Raw genomic sequence first — 19,517 nt, 5'->3', positions numbered from 1 at the left:
GTAAAACATATAACCTACAGCTATTAACACAATCATACATAAACAAATTTTGGAGTTGAACTAAAAAATAAATGCTGGCAAGCTGACTTTTTTGCCAAAATGTAGAATAAGTTCTTGCAATGTGTAAAGTACCTTTGATTTCATATAGCATAATCCCCTGGTCTGACTGACATCAATGAATTATACATCTGATGTCTGTTAGTTATCACAGGTGAGTACTTTTATAAGAAAACAATTCAATTTTTAACAACTTCATAACTGAAATAATTGAACTAAACATTCTTAAACTATAAAATCGTCAATACTGGAAAAGTCAACGGAGATTTAATAGTGCCTTCTGTTAACATTATCAGATTTCAGTAAGAATCTATCTGACTTTGAATAAATTGAAAAGAGGATACTGTTACAAAATCTAATTATCCTGTCTGTCTTACTTTTACACAATCTATATAAAGACAGAGACAAACACAAAATGAAGCAATAATAAGCTTATGTCGGGTGAAATTTATTGTGACATTTAGTTATCAAGGTCTTGAAAACATCATATTCATTTTTACAAGTGGGGAATATGCAGAATGGACTGTAAACCATAGACGCTGGACAGAAATATAACACACACACACATACACAGTTTAAACATACACAGGAGAATCTGGTACACATTCTGCAGATATACAAATCAGAAATCACACACACATGCAAGCACGCACACAGGCACATATGCAGGCACACATGTATGCAAGCACACACACACACACACACACACACACACACACACACACACATACATACATACAGAAACAAGAAACTCATTGTCAGTTTTTCACACAAATATTCAAACACATATGCATGTACTATGTCACGAACACATCCGTACACACAAATATATATTTAGTAGTATATATATATATATATTTTTAGAATGTTATTCAGCTAAGTATGTTGTAATTTAGTTTGCTATAAATAACATCATACATCAATATATTTATATATAAGTGAAGTTGATACGGCTTTTTGTAATGTTGAGATGAAAAGAAGTCTGAGAATATCTTTTGAATATGCAGCACAAATCTCAAAAACTGATAAACTCAGCTTGTGCCATTTATAAAAAGTAAAACTGAAGAAGTTGAAATGTCTTACCATGTGATATTCTGTTGTTAGTAAAGTATACAAAGTCTGCAGAGCTGCCTTTCTAACTGATGAGATATTGTGTCTAAGGAAAGGCCATAGTCTTGGTATCAGTTCACTTAGACTTTGATGAGTCCTACTGGGTGCTTTACTAGCTAGAGTTGATAACAGTGTCATGATAGAGTTTGTAGAAGCTGTCAGGTCATCTAAATCTAGTAAAGTGTCCCATAGTGTTTGAATAATAAGTGGTATCTGCAGGAAAAGAGAAATGGAGGCATTTTCATAAAATTTTGGGATTTTCATGTAACTCTTCACCACAAAGTGTCCATTTCAGTTTAGTTTGTTTCTATGTAACACTGACACTATTAAAAATATATCTCATATATAATGATAATGATAACAATGATGTGAATTCATAATGCGTCTTTCCTCCTGAGAGCTCAGGATGTTCACAATTATTACCCCTGGCATGTATCAATGGTGGCACAATGGCCCTTTATGCTTCCTCAACTCCCTGGGGAGCATACAATCCATTGCAGACTCTGTAAGCACATAGGATTAAAGCATTCACATTGCAACCTCTATCCTACCAGGTCTCCAATTATTCAGCTGGGTGGACTGAGGCACAGTCATGGTTCAAATCTTGCCCACGGTCTTTAGCCATTCAGAAATAAATGCCAGTGAAGGTTCTCAAACTGCAACCTGCAGATTCAAAGCCGGCCACTCAAACCATTCACCCATCATTACATATTAAATATACATGACTTTTCAAAATGAAGTTGACATTGTGGACATTGTCAAGTTCAACTGAGAATTCCAAGAAATACCAAAATATACTATCTATTCACATGGCTTCAGTGATTGGGCAATAACAATTCATTTATTTAAAACATGATAATCCAATTTTGATGATATAGTTTGACTTTAATCACCTTCATTTTTCTTTTTAGCATAAATAAGCAAATTCACTATTGTTTGCAAAAGCCATAAAAATACTTATAATTTTGGTGTAACCATAGACATTGGAGGGGATAAGGATATGCAACTGCCAACAGCTTAACTTGGAGATTAACATTGTAGACAAAGTATTCACCTCTTTGGACGCTACTTTTATGAGTGACTCAGCTACAGGTATTAGAGCAGCTGCTGCCACAGCCCTCACGTCATCATCAATGTCTTGTAGACCTTGGATTATTGATGGTAAAACTTGGGGTAAGAATTCATCTGTCATTTCCTACAGTGGGGGAAAAAAGGGATGACGCAAAATTAATTATCTTCATTATTCACACAATGCAGAAGAAGTCATTATGTTTTTCAATAATATGGATGACAACAGCATTGCGTTAAAAGGGATTGCTATTTGCTATAAAGGTCTCTTGTGGGCAGTGCGATTCACTGTACACATCTCATCGAGATGACAACCAAAACTGTATCTAGGTGGCGCTGTTAACTATAAAGGTCTTATCTGGATTATAATGATCAGTCTATGGGTGGTGTGATTCACTGTATCTCATCTAGATGACAACCAAAACTGTCTATAGGTGGCGCTGTTCACTGTGAAGGTCTCATCTGGATGATAGCGATCAGTCTATGGGTGGTGAAATTCACTGTACACATCTTACCTAGATGACAACCAAAACTGTCTATAGGTGGCGCTGTTCACTACAAAGGTCTCATCTGGTTGAATATCAATACTGTGTCTAAAGGTGGTGCTATTCACAATAAAGGTCTATAGATTTCCCAATAAAATATTTACATTCCCTTCATCTACATTAAAATAGGTTGTAACACAATACACTCACGCAGTTCCTTTACCACACAGTTGTTTCACTAATCTCTTTAGGTAAAGTTAAAAGATCTGCATAGTACAGTGTCAGGAAAACACATACCTTTTTGACAGCAAGTAAATACTTGATACCAAGCAGGCCACCATGTCTGGCTTCCCACTGTTGCTGTGCTAATAACTGAAGTAGAATGACTAACACTGTCTGTACACTGGCTGTACTCATGTGATGTAACACTACACCAAGTGTCTGTGAACAGGTTTCCCTGACTGGAGCTACCACCTAGTGGAAGAGTATTCAGTTTAAAAACTAACTGTTACATCATTTTCAATGACTCAGTAAAGAAATTCACAATGTCTGAGTGAAGGTGTGGCGTACTCAACATATTTGCACTGTCTGGAGCTTGTGGTGTTCTGTGACAATACATCACATCGAGTGAAGTGAGTGAAACGATGTCAAAACGACGCAAGCATGAATGCAAACATTAACAGTATCCGCACTGGTACTCATCCATCATTGGGTTCTTTTATAATTACAATGTACATGTATATCGTGTTTTATATCCAACACAACAATTTGTGAAAATGAAACTGTGTGATTCCTGCGTTTTCATGATATGTACTTGGAGTGCTTTCATGCTCATTTGCATAGTTAATTCTAATGTTCTATTCTAATGTAATTTTTATTTGTATTTAATGTATTTTTATAATACATTAAATATATGTATTTAATGTATATTTCACACCCGAAATGTATGTAGCTATCTTCCAGCACCCAGACGCATTTGTCATTTTCATTATTTTAATTTCATTTTTTTTTATTTATTAATTTGTGTTATTGCGAATAAAGAACTTAAATTAAAATTAAAAAAAAATTTAAAGTATTTGATTCACACAAGTACTTCCGACGCCTGACAACCATCAACATTTCAGAGTTGACACGAAGAGTCATTGGTTATTTCATAATAGACCAAATGTAGCAAGAAATTGCGATCTTATGCAGTTTGTCACTGGTTTCTGCTTGGTTGTATCAAATAGACTCGGTGAGCGGTAACTTGAAATGGGCTGTAACTCACCTCATCTGACACAAAGTCCCCAAACCTGTCCAATGCTAGCACACAGATCAGTCTCAATGCCATATCTTCCAACCACATCTGGTTCAGTGAATATTGCTGTAGAAGCAAAGTCAGAATACATGTAACTTTATAATACTATAATAACATTTGGTTGGTAAAGTGGAATTATATCAAATCCATGTCGAGAGTCCGTAGTAGCCCTCTGTATCAATTATAACAAAGATTGGGAACATTATAATGTTTATATTGAGGTACCAATCTTCTCAAAGGGAGTTAAGAAAGTATCTAGGTAAGTTGTGCCACTATAGGTCCATGCCAAGGGTAATCATTGCAAAACAATTTGAACACAGTATTGACAAATAACATGATGTACATAAGTTTACAAATTATCACTGATATCTCCCACATAATACCTGCACACATACACACTGCTCTGGTACAAAAGTCAGAATCCATGTTAACAATTGAAAATCAAAATGGCTGAATTAGAGAAACACAGAATTAAATTTTTACATTTGGTGTTTATTATTCAAAGTGACAACATTTTGGTAATAACAGAACCAAATTTAACGTAATATTTTGGTACAATCTGAAATAGATACACAACAAATTTCACTAAATCTTCCAACATTCTTTTTTATTAATTCACTAAAGTTACCGTTAATAAACATGAAGATACACTTAAAAATATTATGTCTTGATGGTTTTCAGTTGATTTCTCAGCAGCATTGTAACCCACTGTCCTCTTTATGACAACGCTAGACTTACTCAAGTCTCCAGGCTTTTTTCATTTTTTATTTGAATAAAGTATATTTGGGGGAAAAAAAACACACAATTGTGCTCTTTTGTGTGAAATGATGACCTGACCGAGTGACTGAAAACAGTCAGGTGAAAGCATACAACACTGAGAGAGTAGGACACTACTAGTAACTGGGAGTAAAGTTGAGGACATTTTCATTTTAAAAAACTAGAAATGAATAACAAATTAAAAAATTATGAGACAGAACAAAACGATTTCCCAAGGGACTGGTGCCAGTCTATGACAGTACTAAATTAACTAGTCTTGTTCCTATACGATGTGTTTTGATGAATACCATTATCTCCACTCACGTATAGGGAAAGTCGTTATTCTAGCACAGAACTCTACCCCTGACTGCATTCATATAAACACGTTGACATTATCGTACTTTAGTTTCAAACTGGAGAGGTGTATGGAGTTCGGTTAATGAGCAATTCTCTAACTAAACAATTGCACCGATTTCAATTTGTGATGGATTACTACTGACATGTGTCGTTTACCCTTCACCCAGCACAAATATCTTTGCTAGAATAATGAATTTCCCTATACATGGGTGGAGATGATTGTAGTAATCGTAATGAATCGTATAGGAACTAGACTATAAATTAACACTCACTCAAACAAAGTGAAAATTTTCATTGTTTGTGCATCAGCAGAAAAACATGCTTTGGCTTGCAGGAAGAGTCAACTGTTGAGCATTTACACTGTACAAATCCATGACTGCTTTTTCTTAAACTCTTGTCTGGTGTATTTTAATTTACATTTTATGTCAGTTTTAACATACGACATACAATAAACCCCCTTTTATCAACCAATGAATTCATCTACTTTTGTTTTAGGAGAACTGAATGACAATTCTCAGAACCCGCAATAGCTTTTTTACCTAATGCTAGAAGGCCAAAATAGAACAAGAAGGTCCACCTATTTTCACACGTGACAAAATGAATGTGAAGTTACAGTGTCAACCAAGAACTTGAATGTTCATTATTTTTATGATTCACCTTTGCAGTAATATTCTATTTTTAGGTACTGAGAATTGCTCTAACTTTTAGAGCCTCTACCATATCATATGGTTCTATTCATTCATCTATAAATACTGCATATATTGGGTCAATGTTTTGGAAAAATGACTGGTACTGGTCTATTTTGGATGTTGTACAAGGATAGCTTTTTCAATAACGAACAGAAACATCATGTATCACTGTATAGAAAAGATAGCATACCTATCCTTTCTAGACTCTTTTTTGAGACATTTACCAAATAAGGGAAATTAATATCTTGTGGGTATAAAGACTGACATGCCAACCACATCAATAAAATTTAAATAATAGAATAAGTATAATTTTTATACAGCCCTTTCCTACTCTATGTTCAAACAACTTTACAATATTATTATTATCCCGGCATGGACCTAGCCTCTGTGAGCACACAGGATCATACCCTTCACATAGAAACCTTTCTCCTACCAGGTTCCCACATATACAGCTGAGCTGAGTTGATGGGGGCACAGTAATGGCTCAAATCACACCTGAGGACTTCCTTCAGCCATTGCAGAAACATAACTTAAAGGCATTGGCAAGGCTAGCACTTACAGATTCTGAGCTGACCACTCTAACCATTCAACCATTGCAACTCCAGTTGGAATAATACAGATTACATTATTGACAATGCAAATTTACTCTTACAAAACTATGCATATAGTGAAAACTGTAGAAGATTCCTACCTGGTCTACTGGATATTCCACAGTTTTACCGGCACTTTTGCCATGAACTTTGATGACATCACGGAGTCCTGTAGCTGCACCGTGTCTTACTACCCATGACTGACTGAACAAATCAGTACTCAACTGTTCACAGAAGGAAGCAAATGGCCACTCTCCTGCCTGCAACAAAGAACAAAGTTTTAAGAAAAAATTTATCTGACTATGGTAACATTGTAATTTTGTGTGATTTATCAAGTTGTGGAATACATTTGGCCATATTCATTGTAAAAATAAAATAACATGCACCATGGGAAATAAAATCTTACTTTTTGCTGTTACTTTAAAGGTTTGTGAACACTCAGATTCTTAAATAAAAACAAGAATAAGAATTTGGGGGTTATCGTACCAAATGTTGAAATCGAGGTCAAAATGTTATCAAAATTAAGCCATGATTTTAGAATCCAATATGGCTACTAAATACTGTGAAACTCATGGAAAAATAAAAGATACTTAATTTTCCTGAAAAGAAGACAGTGAAAACCCTCATTTCTTTTATTATTTATAAAGGTCCAGGAGATAAAGTTGGAGATTTTTTAAAGAGAAAATTGGTTCCTGAAGTGTATTCTACCACCAGACGACAAGTGGAAGAAAACAGACAAAAACCTTAGGAATAAAAGTGATATGTAAATTAACACAGTATATATTTAGACTATCACCTCTTCATAGAATACAGAACTATCCAGTACATGGTCCAATAAAACTTTATCAGGCTGTGCTGGCTGGTTGACAACAACGGTAGCAGTTCTTGCTTTCTTGGCGGTTGGCTCATCTTCTGTTACTTCACTACAAAAATCAAACAAAACATAATCACTATGCAGGAATGATAACATTAGTTTAAATATTGTGAATCCATATAATTTGATCTGATTTAAAACTCAAAGTGTGTGAATCATAGATTAGTTAGTCTAACACTCAAGATATAAGTGAGTGGTTTTAGCCCAGATTGCTAAAAACACAATTTTTATTCTATTTATAATCTTCGAAGAAATGTGCTGTACAGTTCTTCAAAAACACCCTGATAAAGTTAGTCTGTAAGGTACGCCAGGAAAGGGTGCCCTCACATATCGGTCAACCCCTCCCATGAGAAGAAGCCAGTGAGGGCGGATGGGTGACACAACATATCTTAATAGTCTATGAATAAGTTAAACTGACAAGAAATTACGATACACCCTCAATAAATTCAACCAGATTGACTTCTATCAGAACATTCAGTACATACATGTAGGTCGATTGTACTTTTCTTTCTTTCTTTGTTTATTTATTTATTTATTTACTTATTCATTCATTTATATATTTTTTTTCAGTTTTCTCTCGGTGCATACATCTTTTCTTTTTTGGCCTACAAAAACTCAAAAGAAACTAACAGATTGGTGAGACATTACAAACATGTACGATTTCATTTTCTATGGCTATATATATATATGTTGTACATTTATTGACGCAAGCGTTTTTTACCAAATGGTTGTACACATTTTATTCACACTGATGTTTCTTAGACTGGATAACCAAATGAAACTTTACCATAGCTATGATGTAATAAGAATGATATTAATATCATAATAATCTTTATTCATCCAAATAAATTCAGATATTTGTCAAATGGTCACCACAGAACTGCACCCGAATGTTCTAGTGTTGTAGAGGCAGGTGGGCAACCAGAGTACCTGGAGAAACTATATTAATGCCTAAGGAACTGAAGATAGACTAACTACAGAAAGATTATATTAAATAAAGCTGGTAACACAGTCATTCTCTCATTGAGACGTGATTATACATCTTTTTTTCTCACTTTTCTCACAGTTCACACCTTTTATCTGTAGGCCAAATCAACTAAAAATAGACTAACGACCTTGATAAACATTGCACTATAGAATGAAACTACAATACAGACTGACTATATTTTCAGTCAATTTTCTTTTCAGTTTTTCCTCAGAGCATAAGGTTTTTTCTGTAGGCCTAAGAACCTAAAAATAAACAAAGAAATGAAATGAACACTGTAAGTTGTAATTTAATGCTTTAACATAATAAAGGAATTATGATATAGACTGACTACTACAGGTTTTTTTTTCCAGTTTTTTTCCTCAGAGCATACACCTTTTATTCACTAGGTCTAAGCAACTAATAGGCTTAGACAAAAAAATGGGATAAACACTGCATAGTAGATTAGACCTGTATTATAGCTCCTAAAGGTAGATGGAGTTTACCATTGTTGATTTAATATTGTCAAAACAGTTGCAAATCTTTCCCCTGAAGCTCACAGATTAACTCAGCTTTGTACACTGCAACAGATTTGGGGGGGGGGGGGGGGGAGATACATTTACACACTAGACTAGTATCATCATGATCATATCATATTGTTTTTACAATCTCTGTCCATCCAGCCCCCCACAACACCCTCACTTCTACATTTAACAGACTAAGACACAGTGTTTTGGACTTGTTGTTTGTTACAGTCTCTCCATGCTGACCGCTGCCATACTCCACCCCAATTATGATATCTTTGGCCTCAAGGAACAGACTTGACTAGAAAATACTGTGTTTTGTTGTTTGTTACAGTCTCTCCATGCTGACCTCTGCCCACCCCACCACAATTATCTTTGGCCCAAGGAACAGACTAGAAAGTACTGTGATTTGTTGTTTGTTACAGTTTGTCCATCCTGATCTCTGCCTTACCCCCCCCCCCCCCCCCAACCATATGTCATATGAATAGACATTAAATTGATATATACAGGGTATGCATTATACATTGCATATTAGACAGTATCTATATCACAACCCAATATATACATACAATAATATCTATGGCAACTGAAGTACAGGAGTACTGGTACTTTTCACCTGTAGTTCATCTTAGGTTGTTTATAACCAAAGGGCACATACTTGTGAAAGGGCATCAATTCTAAGGAATTCATTCTAATCTATTATAAATAAAAGTACATGTCAGTATTTGTCATCATGCTACAATTAGTTGGTGCTAGAGGACAAAAACTTCTAGACTAAAATATTTGCTCGAAGCTCTCTATTTTTGCTATTTTAAACATGAAGTCCCAGACTTTACTATTACAAAAATAACACCAATGTCATTGTAGCACAACTGTATAGTCATTAAGAATGTTTACCCACATGCTGATCCATGCTAGATATAGGTGTTCATTTGCAGAATGATTATCCAGTTACCTATCCAACCCTGTTGTTATCTTTGCAATATACGTGATCATTTGGCTGTTGCTATGGGCATGGTCATGTTGCTAGGTATATTTGCATCTATTTTTTTGTATGTTTATTCATTTGTCTATTAATCCCTGTTGTTATCTTTGCAATATATGTGATCATTTGGCTGTTGCTATGGGGGTGGTCTTGTTGCTTGGCACATTTACATACATTTTTTGAATGTTTATTCACTTGTATATTAATCCATGTTATCTTTGCAATATATGTGATCATTTGGCTGTTGTGATGGGTGCGGTCTTGTTGCTAGGCATATTTGCATACACTTTTTGAATGTTGTTCACTTGTCTAAGAATCTTTGAGAAATACACCACTGTTTGGCTGTTGCTATGGGCATGGTTATTGTTGCTAGGGATATTTGCATACATTTTTGAATTTTTATTCACTTGCCTACCAGATGATGTTATTTATCCAAAATATACTGCCATTTGGTTGTTGCTAAGGGCATGGTCATGGTTGCTAGGGCCAATTGTGTCAAAACGTTTTGAAGAAAATCTGCAGAATAACACTTAGAACTAGAAACATCTCATAAAGTTTCAGTCTCATTGACTAAGTACTTTTTGAGATATAAGTTTTTAACCAAAATTCACATTTTTACACCTAATTTGCATATCACTGAAGACCTCATCATATTCTTAATATTTCTTTATATATACACCCCTAGATCCATCCCCATTAAATTTCAGCTCAATCTGCTCAGTAGTTTAGGAATTAAAGGCTTTTGACCAAAGAGACATATTTTAGCCCTAATTTGCATATCACTGATGGGATCATCATGTTGTGAACAATTCTTAATCTAAACACCCTCAAGAATGTTCCCACCAAACTTCAGACCAATCTGCCCAGTGGTTTTGAAGTTTAAGTTTCTTGATCAAAAATCAGATTTTTTGACCCAAATCACACATCAGTGGTAAGATCATTTTAATTTGAACAATTTCCCAACTAGACACCCAAGGTAATACACCCACCAAATATCATGGCAATCGGTCCACCGGTTTTGACTTTAAGTTGTTTACACACACACACACACACACACACACACACACACACACACACACACACACACACACACACACACACACACACACACACACACACACACACAGACAGACAGACAGATAGACAGACACTTTGCCATGCCTATAGCACTACTGAAACTTATCAGTTCAGTTGTGCTAAAAACCTACCTCAACTCATTGTTCATTTTTTTCAATTTATAAATGAGGAAAAACTCCCACATATAAAATTTTTATTTCTCTATAAATCTATTCAAATAGTTACTCGTCATCAAATATGAACTTTAATATTTTCATGAATAATATACAAAGTACATGCACTGCATATCCATTTCATTTTTAATATCAAAAAGAGCTAAAAATAGCATCCAGCTGCAGCTGTAATACAGACTGCTGTCCTTTTAATTTCTGGGCAATATAAAAGTTTACCTGAGGTACTGAACAATGCTATCATCATTTGTTGTACACTAGTTGTGTTCTCATATAGGGACATGCATCAAAATACATAATGGACTAAACTCTTTTTTAATTTCAAAGTTTACCTCAAGCATAAAACTGTTTTTGCTTTATTTTGTTTGTAACAATTTATCCATATATCCAGAGATAGATTTGAGCCTAAAGCATAATGGAATGAACCCTTTTACTATCAAAGTTTACTGACTGACAATTGTTGTGTTTGTTTGTAACAATATGCCCACATTACTACTCAGCCAAAGCAAATACCAATGGCTGGTTAACTTCCTCTTAGACTAAGACTATATGAGTATATTCCTTCAGTTTTATCTTTTTCATCTCTGCTTGTTTTTCTCTCTCTCTTGAGAACTCTTTTCCAATTATCAAGCATCAAGCAACGCCTTTTTCACACATTGTAGTTTTTCAATCAATGATTGGTATGCATTTAATGGAAAGATATTCTAATATTTCAAACCAAGTACTATAGCACTGTGAAAGGTTGAACTTTACATGGAACTATTTTGCACTATTTTAAAGATTTTGCAATTCAATTCTATGACAGAACCCCATGACGCATGAGTGTAAAGTGTAGCCTACTCGGGGTATTTGCATAAGTGCTTGTAGTGTTTTCTGTGGCAGTACACTATACTTTCACAAACGTAGCAAGTGAAAGTGTAGCAGAAAACACTGCAAGCATGAGTGCACATACCTTGAGTATACCACACTTGCATTCACACGGCATGGGGTTCTGTTAGTAATACATACATGTTTATCTGAAATGACAAATTTCTTTAAATATGACACTATGCGATCATGTACTTTTGGGTAGAACATGGAAGTATAGCCCACATGGGTAGAACAAACAATTGTGTCCTCATTTGCATGCAGGTATGCAATAATGTTGCACTGCAGTGAAAATACCACTAGTCACTGCACATGCACTGGTGCAAGTAATCTCTGGTACACATTTTGTTCACCCATTTTTTACATAATGGACACTAATACCCACAGTTGAGCTCACAATGTGTACTTATAACATATTATCACATGTTTGAGGGTGTGTGGTGTTTTCAGACAGCTGAAAGTTTCTGCAGAGACCCAGAGGAAAATTAGCATTTTGAATTGGATTCTCTTCCTACAATCTACTGCTATTCAGACTGTGGTTGTCTGAAAAGTAAGCTGATAAGGTAAGTTTTTCAGTCAAACTTACAGGTACGAAAACTTGTAGATATTGAAAATGAGCTATAAAAAAGCAATGCAAATTAACTAACAAATATGCAAATAGTCTCATAAATATGCATATATTTATGCAGATTGTACAATAGGGTTCACTTTGCAATTTGAACTTTTAAGACAGATTTAGATGTAGTATACATATGTACGTACGTACGTACGTACGTACATACATACGTACATACATACATACGTATGTACATACATACATACATATATACGTACATACATACATAAGTATGTACGTACGTACGTACACAGAATCAAACAGAACTGACATTAGAGGCCCAGCAATAGGCCTACAGGGATAAACCCACTCCTACACAGAATCAAACAGAGCTGACATTAGAGGCCCAGCAAGGCCTAAGTACAGAGATAAACCCACTCCTACACAGAATCAAACAGAGCTGACATTAGAGGCCCAGCAAGGCCTACAGAGATAAACCCACTCGACTCCTACACAAAATCAAACTGAGCTGACATTAGAAGCCCAGCAATAGGCCTACAGAGATAAATCCACTCCTACACAGAATCAAACAGAGCTGACATTAGAGGCCCAGCAAGTCCTACAGAGATAATTAAAACTTACTCCTACACAAAATCAAACTGAGCTGACATTAGAGGCCCAGCAAGGCCTATGTACAGAGATAAACCCACACCTACACAGAATCAAACAGAGCTGACATTAGAGGCCAAGCAAGGCCTACAGAGATAAACCTACTCCTAGACAGAATCAAACAGAGCTGACATTAGAGGCCCAGCAAGGCCTACAGAGATAAACCCACTCGACTCCTACACAAAATCAAACTGAGATGACATTAGAGGCCCAGCAAGGCCAATAGAGATAAACCTACTCCTACACAGAATCAAACAGAGCTGACATTAGAGGTCAACCAAGGCCTACAGTCAGAAGGAGGACCTGTAAGTACCTGTAAGTTGATTAGGGTAATGTCTAGAGGCTATCCGTTTGTTTGAATCTCAAGATATCTTTACTCCACTTCAGATTAAACGACCAGCCTCTAGGCTATAATAAGTAATGTCAGATTCTCACCTTACACCTGCACCAGTTTCCTTGGAATCTTTGGATCTCTGCTTTGCCATCAGTTTAGCTCTTCTTTTAGCTCGGTTCTTTTCTCTTGAACTCATACCAGGTTTTAGCATGGCTTTCATTTCTTGACTCACGATATCACCTGGCAATGACTGTCACAAAGAATGATATAATATTACCTACTATATTTATTCAGAAATTGTTGCTGTTTGCCAATCAAACCAAAGTTAACCTGCTTTTTAACGAAATAATGAACCAACTTAGCTAAACTGATCTTGGCTGATGAAACAATTTTCTGTAATTGTCAAGTCACTACAAAAATTTCCAATTTCCTACCATGATAACTGTCATCTACAAAAAACTTACCATTCTAATAATAAGATTATGTGAAAACCACACACACAACAAAACAGAAAATAGAAAGCTGCCATCAGAGTTCCTTTTCCCAGCATTAACTTCCATATTGATTTGATACTTTCTGTGAATTACAACTATAACATAAATGTTCTGGTCAAACACCCCTACAGCTAATGACAAGACAAAATCTGACATCACAATAAACAAACAAACCTGTTGTGTTGTGTGCCTGAACTCTGGTCTATCCTGGAGGTCGTCATCATTGAATAATTCATTTGTTTCAAAACCCAGTGCACCACCAGCAATGTCCAAACCAAGTCTCTTTTGTAAAAGTTTTCTTTGCTTGGCCAGTCTTTCCTTTGGATCGTCACCTGGGAAAAGAATGGAAAGTAATTTATATGAGGGTATGACTTTCCTTCCAATGATTATGGTTGATACACTTTTGCTGGCTGATGTTTCTTCAATAATATTCAATTTTTCACAGTAAAGATAAAATAGTAGACCAGAAAGTGATACTTGACTCCATTTTAAAATAAATACACCATAAGTTTTACATTTTATATTGACTCTACACTTGTAGTTATGGTAATTTTTTTTTGACATGTTGGGTATCTCAGTATTTTCTTCAAAAAAACACAGTTTTTAATCTTTTTAAGCTCTTGAACTTCATTTTTTTTTACAGCAATTGAAACTTTGGCCCTAAACTATAACATGCTCCGCCATACTCTCTTCTGTCACACATTTAACATTGACAGATACCATCGCAATTTCTCCCATTTCTTAGCTGTTGTTGCTAATGTACAACTCACATGTTTACAAGAGATTGTAGTACATTATACCCGTCGTTTCTCCAAACCCAAAAGTGTTAACATGAGTGTACCGAATACTATAGTCCAGCGATATTTTTCTATTTTATTTCAATACGTGCTAAGATACTATGTTTAATTCTTTGAAGATAGATATAGTTCAGCTTCAGTGAAGATATATAATTGCAATGTGTAACAATAATAATAATAATAATAATAGCCTAGTAAGAAAGAAAGAACTCTGCAGAGGCAAGCTACTGGTAGTAACAACAACTAATGTAAATTTGTAATTAGATAATTACACTGGTTATCAGACCATATAGTCAAACTTCATTGATTCATCAAATATTAATGACATCTATCTATCTATCTATCTATCTATCTACTGAAAACCTTATAAATATAACAAATATTTTTGACTATCATTTCATTTGTCAAAATTTCCTGAGGCGATCAATTGTCCTTTTCAACCATTCATTTCCTGTATTGTATTTCTTTTGTACATTGTAGTTGATGAAAAGCTGAATATAGATTATTGAAAGGACCAAAAGCACCTGCATTTATATACTATTTGAGGTCATTTTTGCTGTGTTTTATAGTTAAGATGTATTTGTAGTATTTTACCGACTTTAGGTATACTTAACCAGCAACCATACTTGCTATTGGCAGAAATCAAACCTGGTATTCAGACATTCTATATAAACGTTACATGTAACACAAGCTCAGCCTTTTACTTTTGAGTTGATATATTGTCTTTCGTTGTTGTTTTCCATTTATTTTGGGAGGAGGGGGGTTGGGGGGTTGGTTGGTTGGTTGGTTGGTTAGGGGTATTTGTTTCTGTAACTTACGTTCCATTTATTTTGGGAGGAGGAGGAGGAGGGGTGGTTGGTTAGTTAGGGGTGTTTGTTTCTGTAAATTTACATCACACAACACTATATGTGTGTGAATAAACAACTTTACTGAACTTATACATTAAATAATATTACAATGCCTATATCCTTAGTTGACACGTCTCCCCAGTACATGTAATACAGTATATTAAATGTGTATAGTCAGTTAGCACCAAGCAAGAATATGAAGTAACATGTGACCTGGGGTTGCATGAATATGCCCTCTGTGTTGCGTGACAATTTGTTATCATATTGTTTTTTTTGGTATGTTGTTGTCGTTTTTTGGGGGGGTGGGTTTTTTTTGTGTGTGTGTGTGCGTTTTTTTTTTTTTTTTTTTTTTTTTTTTTTTTTTTTTTTGGGGGGGGGGGGGGTGTTTATTGTTACTGTAAAAGCAAAAGTATTCCCCTTCCAGAGAAATACTTAATCATCTCTTGCTACAGCAAAACCTCAAACCTAGTATCAGGCATAATAATTTTGTAATAAAGTTATATATGATAAAATTATTTGATATGTTTAAACACATATTCAAATATTATGACAAGGAGACTCTTACTATACCATCAACTCTGCTAACAACACAAAAACACAATTTTGAATGGCATTAAAGGCATACAGCAGTATTTATATTATCTTTAGATGAGTTTAATCATGGTTTTATGTATAGCTTCATCCTAATAAAACGGCTTATAAACCCTACAGCTTGTGCCATTTCATTACATGTATTATATTCAGGGATCATAGCACATGTGTAGTTTCTACAGTCTAAACTTTTACCCAAACTGACTTACTGGCTTCTTCTGATGTTTCATATTCAGTTCCAGATGATCCTGCCAGGAAAGTTCCATTCTGTAAAACTCTTGATATGTCAAATTGTGAGAATTCTAGTCTGCCAGTGTCTCTTTGTACTGGTGTAGATGTTCTACTACTGTCAGGTGTATCTGCTTCTACAACGTGAAAAAAAAGAGAGAAACAAGATATTTTTGGAATTCTGTCTTAGAGTCTGACTTGAAAACTTACTTCTATAAGGTGTGTCTAGGTACAAAGTTTCCAAATTTATTGAGCAATTTGCTATTTGACCTTGAAGATGAAGGTCAAGGTCAAAACTTAAGTTTCTGACTTGAAAGCTTACTTTTCTAAACATAGGTATAGACATTTGAAATTGTGTATCTAGCTATAAGACTTTCATAGTTATTGAGCAAATTCCTGTTTGGGCCTGGAGTTGAAAGTCAAGGTCAAAGGACAAGTCTTCAAGGAAAACTTATCTCTGATAACATGGGTTATAATACTCAATGTCTCTATGTATACAACTTTCTTCAGATATGGTGGAAGAAATTAATTTTTACCACAAATGTGGATGATGTTAAGCCGTAATGGTCAAGACCACAAAACAAAGTGACATGCATATATACTCTATAGTGTGACCTTTGTGTCAAGTTTGATTGAGATGGAGTTATACATGTAGGTGTCAGAGATATAGGCCTGTCCATGCACAAATGGACACACAGATGCTGATTCCTACAACTCATAGACCCTTTACGCTGTACCTGTTGAAGATTAAAAGTACAAATAAAACCCATACTTAAACTGTCATATTTTGGCATTATGTCTTTTGAATGAAAGAATGTTCATACACTTTTCTGTCAGTGAAAATACTGCTTATCTATTATGAGTAAATTTTAATACATGACAAATCTTTAAAGGTATATCCGATGATTGAATTCTCGATCTCGGTACCTGCAGTAGCAGTTTACCTCATACTAGAGCCTAGAGGGTCACAATGACTTACTCTCACGCATGCCTATAGTAGTGAATGAGTAGTGTATGGAAGTTTTCATGTTGACCAAGAAATCATGTAATCATTATTTTTAGGTGGTTACTGAGAATTACAGTAGTGTAGAAATCTGTGACACTTACCATCTTTAATCTTTGTAGCGTTAGGTTGCCATGGTGGTACATTACTGACAATAGCTTCTATAGCCTGGCCAGCTGCTATCCTGGTATCCCAGTTTGTACTCTTTAAATATACATGTACCTGTAACGGGAAAACAACAAACCTTCTGACAACTTACTCTGGACAGTGTGTCATACTCATACCATGCATGAGCCAGGTTCAATAAAAAATATGGAATATGTATTCCGGTTGCAGACTATGTCACGGCAATGCGTGTCTACATCACTGGTTTTGCTGTGTTCGAAATATGAGTCAAAACGTTCAAAATTGCCATTACTGTCCCCAATTTTTCTTTGATGTTACTGGCACTCATATAATTATGTTTTTATTCTCCAATATTTTTCTTCATTCAGCTGGAAAATACTCGTGACCTTAATGTTGTCACTATGAGTCTAGCTACTCGGTTCTGGAATTTTGTGAAAAATGACAGCATTATGAAATACTTAAGTCTCAGGGATTATCTGAAATGTTGCTACATGTATGTCTTCATTCAGGAACCTTGCATGTCCTGTCATCATCATAGAGATTCAAATTGATTTCTGTGATGGATACATGTAAATATTATAATGACAACATACATAAATGTACACAAAAAGATTTCCTGTTTGACTGCTTTTTATATACAAACCGGATGCATTCATAAATAGAACTTGTATTATCAACATGCTAAAAACAGGCATATTCAGGGCTCGAAATAACAGCCTTTAACTTGTCCTGGACAAGAAGTGATTTGACAGCTCTGGCAACTTTTTTTTTTTGAAAACAGGTTGTCCCAAGGTATATTTGGAGAATTTCTCATAATTATCAATCACAGGGTTGCTGTGGGCTGCTACGGCTCTGTCCACTCGTCCTAAAAAATAGCCAGCACTGACAACTTGCTGACAAAATCTAAAACGACAGAGAAGCAATGGGCAGAAAGAACCGAAAAGCTAGTCTGTGTGCAATCATAGACAGAGGACAAGCCTTTCCACTGTCTATAGTTTAATATGCTGCAGAAACCTGTATGTGTCTGATAGGATTTTGGTCACATTGCATGACCATAGTGTTAACAAGCTTGGAAAATTTAACATCGTAGCAATATTGGCAAGACCTCTTTCTCGACTGACTACTTTTCAAAACAATCTGGACCAGCTGTCCTTGATATACCTTGTAATACTCTATCACGAAAACATACATGGAAAGATCAGAGGCTAATTGACTACATCGTTCATCAGAAGTCAATAATTGCATAATTTTTTAGGTTTACGTGATTGAAATGATCAGCTGCAAATTTTGTCTTGATTTTATCTGAAAATAGTACTTGGGAAATAATAAACAAAACTACTACTGGAGGAAAAATAATAGATGTGCAGGTGAAAGGAAAAGAAAATATATCGACACGGGACAGGCACAAAAGGGAGATAATACATATAGAGTCGTTACTTGATAATTAGCCCAGAGACTTGACTTGTGTGTTACTATCTTGAGATCTGTGAAGCTCACAACTCTTTGGGGGTACCTGATTTATTCAAAATAATCAGAAACACGTCTGGACTGTTAGTCCCCATGGCCTTGTGTTACACTTGATTTCACTGTCCATTTTATGCAACATTTTGAAGTTTATACTGTACAGCAAAAGTGTGACCAAGTAATTACAAAAAAAATCACAAATTTCTCAATGTGCCTAAAATAAATTGTCTAGGTTTTCATTCTGTTCATTCAGTAGATCTAAAAGTGTATTGATTCTTCTATTGTGAAAGTCATCCTAGCCAGCTACTTAGTGTTATCCCAGACATCAAATCTCAAGATATCACTTCAAAATGATTCAATACCACGGGTAGATGAAGACTAATCCAGATAAACTCGGAATCAATGTCCGGTCAGTTTTTTTTTTATAGCATAGCTGTTTTTAGCCTGGAATCTATTCCGTCACACTCGTCTATTACAGTGAGCATGGCTATTTGTAGATTGGAATCCATCCTGTTTTACAGTAGAAAGATTTGTAAG

General features: G+C 35.2%; 1 protein-coding gene across 1 annotated transcript in view; it reads right to left on the bottom strand.

The window, feature by feature from the left end:
* Positions 1-19,517, bottom strand: part of LOC144435209 (TATA-binding protein-associated factor 172-like) — a 55,153-nt gene that overhangs the window by 27,137 nt on the left and 8,499 nt on the right. The window contains exons 3-12 of the mRNA XM_078123788.1: positions 17,495-17,612; positions 16,369-16,524; positions 14,098-14,255; positions 13,531-13,679; positions 7,206-7,332; positions 6,511-6,669; positions 3,988-4,083; positions 3,018-3,194; positions 2,222-2,362; positions 1,141-1,380 (exon numbers count right to left, since the gene is read on the bottom strand). Coding sequence (XP_077979914.1) covers positions 1,141-1,380; positions 2,222-2,362; positions 3,018-3,194; positions 3,988-4,083; positions 6,511-6,669; positions 7,206-7,332; positions 13,531-13,679; positions 14,098-14,255; positions 16,369-16,524; positions 17,495-17,612 — 1,521 coding nt within the window. The remainder of the gene's footprint in view (positions 1-1,140; positions 1,381-2,221; positions 2,363-3,017; positions 3,195-3,987; positions 4,084-6,510; positions 6,670-7,205; positions 7,333-13,530; positions 13,680-14,097; positions 14,256-16,368; positions 16,525-17,494; positions 17,613-19,517) is intronic.

The sequence above is a fragment of the Glandiceps talaboti genome, chromosome 5, assembly GCF_964340395.1.
Source record: "Glandiceps talaboti chromosome 5, keGlaTala1.1, whole genome shotgun sequence".
Classification (NCBI taxonomy): domain Eukaryota; kingdom Metazoa; phylum Hemichordata; class Enteropneusta; family Spengelidae; genus Glandiceps; species Glandiceps talaboti.
This window is presented reverse-complemented; position numbering and strand designations above follow the sequence as displayed.